This window comes from Notolepis coatsorum, assembly GCF_963971535.1.
Source record: "Notolepis coatsorum genome assembly, chromosome: 2".
Classification (NCBI taxonomy): domain Eukaryota; kingdom Metazoa; phylum Chordata; class Actinopteri; order Aulopiformes; family Paralepididae; genus Notolepis; species Notolepis coatsorum.
The window spans coordinates 1,629,559-1,643,079 of NC_140166.1; the positions used below are offsets into that span (position 1 = coordinate 1,629,559).

The following is a 13,521-nucleotide window of genomic DNA, read 5'->3' on the forward strand; positions in this document are numbered from 1 at the left end:
CAAATGGAGCTTGTAGAAGTGGAGCAATCTTCCATTTACTTGGGTATATACTTTTAGGTAGGGATGCACCTAAATTTCGGTGGCCGAAAACTTTCGGCCGAAAATGGCCAAAAATGTCTTTTCGGCTTTCGGCCGAAAGAGTTTTTTCACCGAAAATATATCACCGAAAGTCAAAGAACATAAACAACCTGTAACCTAACGCGTGTTGTTGTGATGACGTAATCAAAACGCACTTTGTTGTAGTTATCCAACAGAGAAAAGAAAATGCACTTGACTTGGAATTAATGTATTGTATGCATTCAGAAGTGCTGAATAAATGTTTTATGGACCCATAATAGTGATTATTTATTATTTAAGTTAAGTTTTGCCATAATCATATATTTTTCCATAATCAGGTAGCTGAACAACATTGGTAAAAAAATAATTCTATTCTATGAATCATTTTCGGCCTTTCGGCATTCGGTTTTCGGCCAACTGTTTCCTATTTTCGGTATCTGTTTCGGCCAAGAATTTCCCATTCGGTGCATCCCTACTTTTAGGCGAACTTTCTGAAAATATGGCTTAAGAGGTTAAGTGTGTAGATGGCTTTGGACATCCACCTTCTTCTAACTTAAATTACAGCAATGGCTATATCTGAACATTGCCACTAGATGGCTCCAAAATCTAATCTAATCTGTAAGCGGCACACCATCAGTCAGAGTCAGTCAGAGATTTTATTTGCCATGTATGGACGAATCCACATGGGAATACAGGTACAGAGCAAACACTGTCTACAACTAATCCAATACAGGAGCAGAGTAGAAACTGTACAGAAAAAATATATGTAAAAACACAGACAAATGCTAAAGTTGATAGTCAAGTCAAGAGTTTTATTTGATATCAACATCCCCTAAAAGTGCATATCATAGTAAAGTACATAATGCATAGAGGCACAATTTACAGTAAAAGTGCATATAATCAAAGTGCATGATGCACAGACACACAGAAACAGCACTTCCACAACCTGACTAATAACACACCAAAACAAAATAGGATAATATACAATTCTAGCCTTTGGAGTTATTCAGGCTGCGCACAGCACTGGGGAAGAAGCTCTTAGTAAACCGAGAGGTAGAGCATGTGATAGAGCGGTAGAGTCTGCCCGACGGGAGGGGGACAAAGAGGCCCCCTCCCAGTCCCAACAATGACATCAGCAGTGCAAGCTACTGCAACTGAGGCTAAACTTCAAGGTTGATGAGGGAGGATACATGTTGATGAGGGAGGATACATGTTGATGAGGGAGGATACATGTTGATGAGGGAGGATACATGATGATGAGGGAGGATACATGTTGATGAGGGAGGATACATGTTGATGAGGGAGGATACATGTTGATGAGGGAGGATACATGATGATGAGGGAGGATACATGTTGATGAGGGAGGATACATGTTGATGAGGGAGGATACATGTTGATGAGGGAGGATACATGTTGATGAGGGAGGATACATGTTGATGATGAGGGAGGATACATGATGATGAGGGAGGATACATGTTGATGAGGGAGGATACATGTTGATGAGGGAGGATACATGTTGATGAGGGAGGATACATGTTGATGAGGGAGGATACATGTTGATGAGGGAGGATACATGATGATGAGGGAGGATACATGTTGATGAGGGAGGATACATGTTGATGAGGGAGGATACATGTTGATGAGGATACATGTTGATGAGGGAGGATACATGTTGATGAGGGAGGATACATGTTGATGAGGGAGGATACATGTTGATGAGGGAGGATACATGTTGATGAGGGAGGATACATGTTGATGAGGGAGGATACATGTTGATGAGGGAGGATACATGATGATGAGGGAGGATACATGTTGATGAGGGAGGATACATGTTGATGAGGGAGGATACATGTTGATGAGGGAGGATACATGTTGATGAGGGAGGATACATGTTGATGAGGGAGGATACATGTTGATGAGGGAGGATACATGTTGATGAGGGAGGATACATGTTGATGAGGGAGGATACATGTTGATGAGGGAGGATACATGATGATGAGGGAGGATACATGTTGATGAGGGAGGATACATGTTGATGAGGGAGGATACATGTTGATGAGGGAGGATACATGATGATGAGGGAGGATACATGTTGATGATGAGGATACATGTTGATGAGGGAGGATACATGATGATGAGGGAGGATACATGTTGATGAGGGAGGATACATGTTGATGAGGGAGGATACATGATGATGAGGGAGGATTCATGTTGATGAGGGAGGATACATGTTGATGAGGGAGGATACATTATGATGAGGGAGGATACATGATGATGAGGGAGGATACATGTTGATGAGGGAGGATACATGTTGATGAGGGAGGATACATGTTGATGAGGGAGGATACATGATGATGAGGGAGGATACATGTTGATGAGGGAGGATACATGTTGATGAGGGAGGATACATGTTGATGAGGGAGGATACATGATGATGAGGGAGGATACATGTTGATGAGGGAGGATACATGTTGATGAGGGAGGATACATGATGATGAGGGAGGATACATGTTGATGATGAGGATACATGTTGATGAGGGAGGATACATGTTGATGAGGGAGGATACATGATGATGAGGGAGGATACATGATGATGAGGGAGGATACATGTTGATGAGGGAGGATACATGTTGATGAGGGAGGATACATGTTGATGAGGGAGGATACATGATGATGAGGGAGGATACATGTTGATGAGGGAGGATTCATGTTGATGAGGGAGGATACATGTTGATGAGGGAGGATACATGATGATGAGGGAGGATACATGATGATGAGGGAGGATACATGTTGATGAGGGAGGATACATGTTGATGAGGGAGGATACATGATGATGAGGGAGGATACATGTTGATGAGGGAGGATACATGATGATGAGGGAGGATACATGTTGATGAGGATACATGATGATGAGGGAGGATTCATGTTGATGAGGGAGGATACATGTTGATGAGGGAGGATACATGATGATGAGGGAGGATACATGTTGATGAGGGAGGATACATGATGATGAGGGAGGATACATGTTGATGAGGGAGGATACATGTTGATGAGGGAGGATACATGTTGATGAGGGAGGATACATGTTGATGAGGGAGGATACATGTTGATGAGGGAGGATACATGTTGATGATGAGGATACATGTTGATGAGGGAGGATACATGTTGATGAGGGAGGATACATGTTGATGAGGGAGGATACATGTTGATGATGAGGGAGGATACATGTTGATGATGAGGGAGGATACATGATGATGATGAGGGAGGATACATGTTGATGATGAGGGAGGATACATGATGATGAGGGAGGATACATGTTGATGATGAGGGAGGATACATGATGATGAGGGAGGATACATGATGATGAGGGAGGATACATGTTGATGAGGGAGGATACATGTTGATGAGGGAGGATACATGATGATTAGGGAGGATACATGTTGATGAGGGAGGATACATGTTGATGATGAGGATACATGTTGATGAGGGAGGATACATGTTGATGAGGGAGGATACATGATGATGAGGGAGGATACATGTTGATGAGGGAGGATACATGATGATGAGGGAGGATACATGTTGATGAGGGAGGATACATGTTGATGAGGGAGGATACATGTTGATGAGGGAGGATACATGTTGATGATGAGGATACATGTTGATGATGAGGGAGGATACATGTTGATGAGGGAGGATACATGTTGATGAGGGAGGATACATGTTGATGAGGGAGGATACATGATGATGATGGAGGATACATGATGATGATGAGGGAGGATACATGTTGATGAGGGAGGATACATGTTGATGAGGGAGGATACATGTTGATGAGGGAGGATACATGTTGATGAGGGAGGATACATGATGATGAGGGAGGATACATGTTGATGAGGATACATGTTGATGAGGGAGGATACATGTTGATGAGGGAGGATACATGTTGATGAGGGAGGATACATGTTGATGAGGGAGGATACATGATGATGAGGGAGGATACATGTTGATGAGGATACATGATGATGAGGGAGGATACATGATGATGAGGGAGGATACATGTTGATGAGGGAGGATACATGATGATGAGGGAGGATACATGATGATGAGGGAGGATACATGTTGATGAGGGAGGATACATGATGATGAGGGAGGATACATGATGATGAGGGAGGATACATGATGATGAGGGAGGATACATGATGATGATGAGGGAGGATACATGTTGATGATGAGGATACATGTTGATGAGGGAGGATACATGTTGATGAGGGAGGATACATGATGATGAGGGAGGATACATGATGATGAGGGAGGATACATGATGATGATGATGAGGGAGGATACATGTTGATGAGGATACATGTTGATGAGGGAGGATACATGATGATGAGGGAGGATACATGATGATGAGGGAGGATACATGTTGATGAGGGAGGATACATGTTGATGAGGGAGGATACATGATGATGAGGGAGGATACATGATGATGAGGGAGGATACATGATGATGATGAGGGAGGATACATGTTGATGAGGGAGGATACATGTTGATGAGGGAGGATACATGTTGATGAGGGAGGATACATGTTGATGAGGGAGGATACATGTTGATGAGGGAGGATACATGATGATGAGGGAGGATACATGTTGATGAGGGAGGATACATGATGATGAGGGAGGATACATGTTGATGAGGGAGGATACATGATGATGAGGGAGGATACATGTTGATGAGGGAGGATACATGTTGATGAGGGAGGATACATGTTGATGAGGGAGGATACATGTTGATGAGGGAGGATACATGATGATGAGGGAGGATACATGTTGATGAGGGAGGATACATGTTGATGAGGGAGGATACATGTTGATGAGGGAGGATACATGTTGATGATGAGGATACATGTTGATGAAATTTGAATACAATTCACCAGGAGGTTTTTCTTGACTATTATAACGAATTCCCAGTAGTTGGAGCTTAAAATAAATGAATTTGAAAGTGTACCCCTCATGAAGCACCAGCCTACTGTACCCCTCACAAGATCTACCCCTCACAAGATCTACCCCTCACAAGATCTAGCCCTCACAAGATCTACCCCTCACAAGATCTACCCCTCACAAGATCTACCCCTCACAAGATCTACCCCTCACAAGATCTACCCCTCACAAGATCTAGCCCTCACAAGATCTACCCCTCACAAGATCTACCCCTCACAAGATCTACCCCTCACAAGATCTACCCCTCACAAGATCTACCCCTCACAAGATCTACCCCTCACAAGATCTACCCCTCACAAGATCTAGCCCTCACAAGATCTACCCCTCACAAGATGTTAGGGGTGGGAATCGCCAGAGACCTCACGATACGATACTATCGCGATACTTGCGTCACGATACTATACTATACTATCGCGATACGCAGAAAATATTGCGATATTTTTTATAAAAAATAAATTTGCTCAAATTTTATTTATTACCTTTTTTCAACTGCAAAGTAAAACTTTGTCAACATGTTTTATCTAATAAAATGAAGTTCAGTCTGTTCATCTCACTTCAATCATTTTTATTGCAGAACGTGGTATTTTCTCAAGCAGACAGATGTAAACACTGTAATCTGTGTTGCATGTACCTGACAAACTGAACCGTTTGTATTACAGTCATATTCCAACTTAACTGAATGTGTGTGTGTGGACTACTGTACTATTACAGGTATTGAAATGAACAATGCAACTTCCTTATACAATTTTTTTTTATGAATAATTAAATATCGATACAGTATCGCCATGCAAAGTATCTCGATACTACTACGTATCGATTTCCCCCCCCACCCCTACAAGATGTCCCCCTCACGAAGGACCAGCTAGCCTACTGTACATGCTACAAGATGTATTGAATTGCAGTGAACGTTGATGTTTTAACTTGTTTTTGTTTTGTTGTAAATCAGATTGGAGGCACGTATGCAAAGCCAGTGATCCTCCCTCCAGAAGTAGCGATCGCAGCGCTGGGAAAGATCCAGGTAGGAGGAAGTACTCTGCTTGAAATGGTGTTAAACCTGTATATAGCTTGCATGACCCCTGTGGATACAGGCTGCTGTTCAAATCATGTGAAAATGAAACTTGATCCTATCTGATGAATTCTATCCTGTGGATTGTATAGATAGACGAATACATCCATTAATTTAGAACACTGACTTTCTTATCCTAGTTAAAGGGATAGTTTTGATTTTAAAGTTGTATTAAGTTGTATGAAATACTGCCCAGTAGTGTAGTGGATGCAAAGCTATTAGCTTCCTTACTGGCCGAGTTCCGAGCGAACCAGGAAGCCGACACCGACACGCCGATAACAGGCAGAACCAGGAAGCCGACACCGACACGCCGATAACCGGCAGAACCAGGAAGCCGACACCGACACGCCGATAACAGGCAGAACCAGGAAGCCGACACCGACACGCCGATAACAGGCAGAACCAGGAAGCCGACACCGACACGCCGATAACAGGCAGAACCAGGAAGCCGACACCGACACGCCGATAACAGGCAGAACCAGGAAGCCGACACCGACACGCCGATAACAGGCAGAACCAGGAAGCCGACACCGACACGCCGATAACAGGCAGAACCAGGAAGCCGACACCGACACGCCGATAACAGGCAGAACCAGGAAGCCGACACCGACACGCCGATAACAGGCAGAACCAGGAAGCCGACACCGACACGCCGATAACAGGCAGAACCAGGAAGCCGACACCGACACGCCGATAACAGGCAGAACCAGGAAGCCGACACCGACACGCCGATAACAGGCAGAACCAGGAAGCCGACACCGACACGCCGATAACAGGCAGAACCAGGAAGCCGACACCGACACGCCGATAACAGGCAGAACCAGGAAGCCGACACCGACACGCCGATAACAGGCAGAACCAGGAAGCCGACACCGACACGCCGATAACAGGCAGAACCAGGAAGCCGACGCCGATAACAGGCAGAACCAGGAAGATAACAGGAAGCTAACAGGCAGAACCAGGAAGCCGACAGGCAGATAACAGGAAGCTAACAGGCAGAACCAGGTAGATAACAGGAAGCTAACAGGCAGAACCAGGTAGATAACAGGAAGCTAACAGGCAGAACCAGGTAGATAACAGGAAGCTGACAGGCAGAACCAGGTAGATAACAGGAAGCTAACAGGCAGAACCAGGCAGATAACAGGAAGCTAACAGGCAGAACCAGGTAGATAACAGGAAGCTAACAGGCAGAACCAGGTAGATAACAGGAAGCTAACAGGCAGAACCAGGAAGCCGACGCCGATAACAGGCAGAACCAGGAAGATAACAGGAAGCTAACAGGCAGAACCAGGAAGCCGACAGGCAGATAACAGGAAGCTAACAGGCAGAACCAGGCAGATAACAGGAAGCTAACAGGCAGATAACAGGAAGCTAACAGGCAGAACCAGGTAGATAACAGGAAGCTAACAGGCAGAACCAGGTAGATAACAGGAAGCTAACAGGCAGAACCAGGTAGATAACAGGAAGCTGACAGGCAGATAACAGGAAGCTAACAGGAAGCTAACAGGCAGAACCAGGTAGATAACAGGAAGCTAACAGGCAGAACGAGGTAGATAACAGGAAGCTAACAGGCAGAACCAGGTAGATAACAGGAAGCTAACAGGCAGAACCAGGTAGATAACAGGAAGCTGACAGGCAGATAACAGGAAGCTAACAGGCAGAACCAGGTAGATAACAGGAAGCTGACAGGCAGAACCAGGTAGATAACAGGAAGCTAACAGGCAGATAACAGGAAGCTAACAGGCAGAACCAGGAAGCTAACAGGCAGAACCAGGAAGCTAACAGGCAGATAACAGGAAGCTAACAGGCAGAACCAGGAAGCTAACAGGCAGAACCAGGAAGCTAACAGGCAGAACCAGGAAGCTAACAGGTAGATAACAGGAAGCTAACAGGCAGAACCAGGAAGCTAACAGGTAGATAACAGGAAGCTAACAGGCAGAACCAAGAAGCTAACAGGTAGATAACAGGAAGCTAACAGGCAGAACCAGGAAGCTAACAGGCAGATAACAGGAAGCTAACAGGCAGAACCAGGAAGCTAACAGGCAGAACCAGGAAGCTAACAGGCAGAACCAGGAAGCTAACAGGTAGATAACAGGAAGCTAACAGGCAGAACCAGGAAGCTAACAGGTAGATAACAGGAAGCTAACAGGCAGAACCAAGAAGCTAACAGGTAGATAACAGGAAGCTAACAGGCAGAACCAGGAAGCTAACAGGTAGATAACAGGAAGCTAACAGGCAGAACCAAGAAGCTAACGGGTAGATAACAGGAAGCTAACAGGCAGAACCAGGAAGCTAACAGGTAGATAACAGGAAGCTAACAGGCAGAACCAAGAAGCTAACGGGCAGATAACAGGAAGCTAACAGGCAGAACCAGGTAGATAACAGGAAGCTAACAGGCAGAACCAGGTAGATAACAGGAAGCTAACAGGCAGAACCAGGTAGATAACAGGAAGCTGACAGGCAGAACCAGGTAGATAACAGGAAGCTAACAGGCAGAACCAGGCAGATAACAGGAAGCTAACAGGCAGAACCAGGTAGATAACAGGAAGCTAACAGGCAGAACCAGGTAGATAACAGGAAGCTAACAGGCAGAACCAGGTAGATAACAGGAAGCTGACAGGCAGATAACAGGAAGCTAACAGGCAGATAACAGGAAGCTAACAGGCAGAACCAGGTAGATAACAGGAAGCTAACAGGCAGAACCAGGTAGATAACAGGAAGCTAACAGGCAGAACCAGGTAGATAACAGGAAGCTGACAGGCAGAACCAGGTAGATAACAGGAAGCTGACAGGCAGATAACAGGAAGCTAACAGGCAGATAACAGGAAGCTAACAGGCAGAACCAGGTAGATAACAGGAAGCTAACAGGCAGAACGAGGTAGATAACAGGAAGCTAACAGGCAGAACCAGGTAGATAACAGGAAGCTAACAGGCAGAACCAGGTAGATAACAGGAAGCTGACAGGCAGATAACAGGAAGCTAACAGGCAGAACCAGGTAGATAACAGGAAGCTGACAGGCAGAACCAGGTAGATAACAGGAAGCTAACAGGCAGATAACAGGAAGCTAACAGGCAGAACCAGGAAGCTAACAGGCAGAACCAGGAAGCTAACAGGCAGATAACAGGAAGCTAACAGGCAGAACCAGGAAGCTAACAGGCAGAACCAGGAAGCTAACAGGCAGAACCAGGAAGCTAACAGGTAGATAACAGGAAGCTAACAGGCAGAACCAGGAAGCTAACAGGTAGATAACAGGAAGCTAACAGGCAGAACCAAGAAGCTAACAGGTAGATAACAGGAAGCTAACAGGCAGAACCAGGAAGCTAACAGGTAGATAACAGGAAGCTAACAGGCAGAACCAAGAAGCTAACGGGTAGATAACAGGAAGCTAACAGGCAGAACCAGGAAGCTGACAGGCAGATAACTAGGGATGGGAATTGATAGGATTTTATCGATACGATTCCATTATCGATTCCCTTATCGATACCTGATCAATTTATGATTTAAATAAATAAATTGGAAATGCAACAGAACTACATTTACATCTAGTCATTTAGCTGACGCTTTTATCCAAAGCGACTTACAAGTTCTGTACGACAAGCCATCAGGATGGGCACAACTCTATCAGCTGAGCAACAATGTTCATCAAAGTGTTGAGTGCTACAGTGTAGGTTAGTTTATTAGGACAAGTGCATGACAGTACGGTTAGTTAGGGTTAGATTTTTTTTTTTTATTCAGATAATGGTTGAAGAAGTGCGTCTTTAGTCGACGGCGAAAGATTGGACGTGATTCGGCTGTCCTAACTGGGGTGGGTAGTTCATTCCACCATTGTGGGGCAAGGACTGAGAATAGGCGACTTCTCTTTGATGACCCTCCCGGAGCTTGGATAGGAGTAGGTCTGAGGCGGCCAGAAGATGCAGAGCGTAGGGGTCTAAGCTGGTTAGAATAACAACATGCAACTTGACATTTCTGATTGTCATTTATTGTTGAGCCCCCATGTCAGAAAAATACAAAAACTGTAAAAAAAATAAAACATTAACTATAGCCTACACTTAAATAAAATAATGTATTTGAGATTCTCTTAAAATGTATTTATTTTTTTATTCTTAAACTAATTTAATCTATTGAATAACAGGTCGTTATTCCTCTGACTTCTGTCTCACACACACACACACACACACACACACACACACACACACACACACACACACACACACACACACACACAGAGAGCTCCCTCCCCGGGCCCCCGTCCTATAAGGTATTGGCTTGTGTTGCTACACGGACACATTTGTATGTTGCACCACAGTACTTCCTGGCTTACAGAGACTAGTAAACAAACACTCCGTCTCTTATTATATGTGAACTAAAGAGTACAAGGTTTACACAACAGCCCCCACCTGCTGTTTTATTGTATTTGTACCTGTACTATCCGCTGTCAGCTGTTTATCTCTCTTTGTGAGCTTGATTAAATAGCGTTAGCTCACGTTAGCTAGCGTTAGCTCCGCGGCTAATTTTAGCTCACCCTGAACCAGGGCTGTACGTTAACTTTTTTTGCACATAGCACTGGTGCTACAGAGGTTGATAGTTTTGTAGCACAGGCCAAAATCTTGTAGCACGAGTATAAAACGTCTCTAAAATCTCTAAAAACAACCACAAGTAGTGCAGTTCATTACTTAAATAGGTATGTGACTGGCAAGGGACATGAATCTTGCATACAGGGCACACAAAATCCAAACTTTAACAAGAAATGCTTTTAGACAAATTCTTTCTTTATTTGCCCATAATGTAAAACAAAAAGAACAAGGACATAACCATATAACCGATATGAAGCAGTCCGAGACCAGGCAGCGCTGGTGTGGACTCAGATTACAGGGAAAGCTAGAAACCAACCTAGAAACACCTATAAACCAACATAACAAATAGATATAATGCATACAAACACCTGTACATATTTGTGGAACCAAATAAATAAATGTATTATTATTATTATTATAATTATTCGTGTGTGTGTGTGTGCGTGCGTGTGTGTGTGTGCACTGCACACGTGTCACAGTTCCAGCATCATGTCTGCTGGCCACTTTTTCAGATCCACACACACACACACACACACACACACTATTGCATTAATCAGAACTAAGTACAAGGAACTCTGCATGAATGAAAAGGGCTTTATAAATTAAATTACTTATTATTATTACCTTATTTGCATATTGTCTCGTTATTAGATAGATAGATTGATTGATAGATAGATAATTAATACTTTATTGATCCCGGAGGGGAATTTTAAGTAGCCATACGATGGAGTTCTTTTTACAGAGTAAAATTAGCGGCTTAAATTTAGTGAACAGCATTTCTTCCTTGGCGATGCAATATGTCACATTCATCTTAAACTTTACCTCACGGAGATCAGCATCATCCGCTCTGGTCGTGTTTAGTCAGCGAGTGCAAGAGGGTGCCGGCCCGCTCAGGGGTTTATTTAGCGTTGAAGGCATCCCGGGCAAGAACGTGTCGATGGGACGTATTGTGTTTATTAATGTTATCCCTTTTTAGGATATTGTTACCCGCGACATAGGGATTCTCTGATCGGATCTTTTCCGGAGTCTCCCGGCACCAGTGACAGAATAATAATAGCTGTGCTTCCTCATTAAAAAATATCCACGGAAAATCATTTTCCCACTCTGCGTTATATCTGTACATCTTGTTAATCTTCTCCTTTTGTCTCGTTTCTATTAACGGTGGTCCCTCTCGGGCTCGTTTGGGGTTTTGATCTTGTACTTCTTTTGTTGGATTTAATACCTTAAAAAAGCGCTTCATCTTGTCGAAGTCACCCAGTCAGTGTACATTGAGCTCGCAATTTAGTCGCGGGGATATTGTTCGCTAGGGATTATGGGATTTGGTGTTTGATTATGGACTCTACGCGAGACGGGACATTGTTTTTAATCGCACGAGACTACAAGTGGATAGCGTGGCGCTGTGGTCCATTCAATTTACCGTCACACTTTCTTTTTTTTTGCTTGCGCCACGGGCCATCGCACCAGTGCTACTAAAGTCAATTAATTCATCGCACAGACTGACGTCAGTGTCGCACGTGCGATATATATGTCGCACTGTACAGGCCTGCCCTGAACTAAATCAATGACTAGGTTCTAAAGCATTCAAGTAGTTTTCACTGCACATAGAAGTAGCCAAACAGCGGGAGCATTTCGGGAGCATATTGCCAAAACCCAGGCAATTTCGAGCCCTTAAGGAATCAAATAGAGTCTGCCATGGCTACATGCTAACGCTAACATTATTGCGCAACTGTAGGAAAACCCTGGCAGCGATAAGGGAATCGAAAGTCACGGGAGCCACACGGTTCCAGGCATCGGCCAATTAGGAACCGGTTTTCGATTCCCATCCCTACAGATAACAGGAAGCTAACAGGTAGATAACAGGAAGCTAACGGGTAGATAACAGGAAGCCAACAGGCAGAACCAGGAAGCTGACAGGCAGATAACAGGAAGCTAACAGGCAGAATCAGGAAGCTAACAGGCAGAACCAGGAAGCTGACAGGCAGATAACAGGAAGATAACAGGAAGCTAACAGGCAGAACCAGGAAGTCGACAGGCAGATAACAGGAAGTCGACAGGCAGATAACAGGAAGTCGACAGGCAGATAACAGGAAGTCGACAGGCAGAACCAGGAAGTCGACAGGCAGATAACAGGCAGATAACAGGAAGCTAACAGGCAGATAACAGGAAGCTGACAGGCAGATAACAGGAAGCTAACAGGCAGATAACAGGAAGCTAACAGGCAGATAACAGGAAGCTGACAGGCAGATAACAGGAAGCTAACAGGCAGATAACAGGAAGCTAACAGGAAGCTAACAGGAAGCTAACAGGCAGATAACAGGAAGATAACAGGAAGCTAACAGGAAGCTAACAGGAAGCTAACAGGAAGCTAACAGGAAGCTAACAGGAAGCTAACAGGCAGATAACAGGAAGATAACAGGAAGCTAACAGGAAGCTAACAGGAAGCTAACAGGAAGCTAACAGGAAGATAACGGGAAGCTAACAGGAAGCTAACAGGCAGATAACAGGAAGCTAACAGGCAGATAACAGGAAGCTAACAGGAAGATAACAGGAAGCTGACAGGCAGATAACAGGAAGCTGACAGGCAGATAACAGGAAGCTAACAGGCAGATAACAGGAAGCTAACAGGCAGATAACAGGAAGCTAACAGGCAGATAACAGGAAGCTAACAGGCAGATAACAGGAAGCTAACAGGCAGATAACAGGAAGCTAACAGGCAGATAACAGGAAGCTGACAGGCAGATAACAGGAAGCTAACAGGCAGATAACAGGAAGCTAACAGGAAGATAACAGGCAGATAACAGGAAGCTAACAGGCAGATAACAGGAAGCT

General features: G+C 44.4%; 1 protein-coding gene across 1 annotated transcript in view; it reads left to right on the forward strand.

Moving 5' to 3' along the window:
• Positions 1–13,521, forward strand: part of dbt (dihydrolipoamide branched chain transacylase E2) — a gene marked incomplete at its 5' end in the record, with an annotated part of 124,948 nt that overhangs the window by 95,097 nt on the left and 16,330 nt on the right. Inside the window, one exon of the mRNA XM_084308076.1 lies at positions 5,998–6,069. Within this exon, the coding sequence (XP_084164202.1) occupies positions 5,998–6,069 (72 nt within the window). The remainder of the gene's footprint in view (positions 1–5,997; positions 6,070–13,521) is intronic.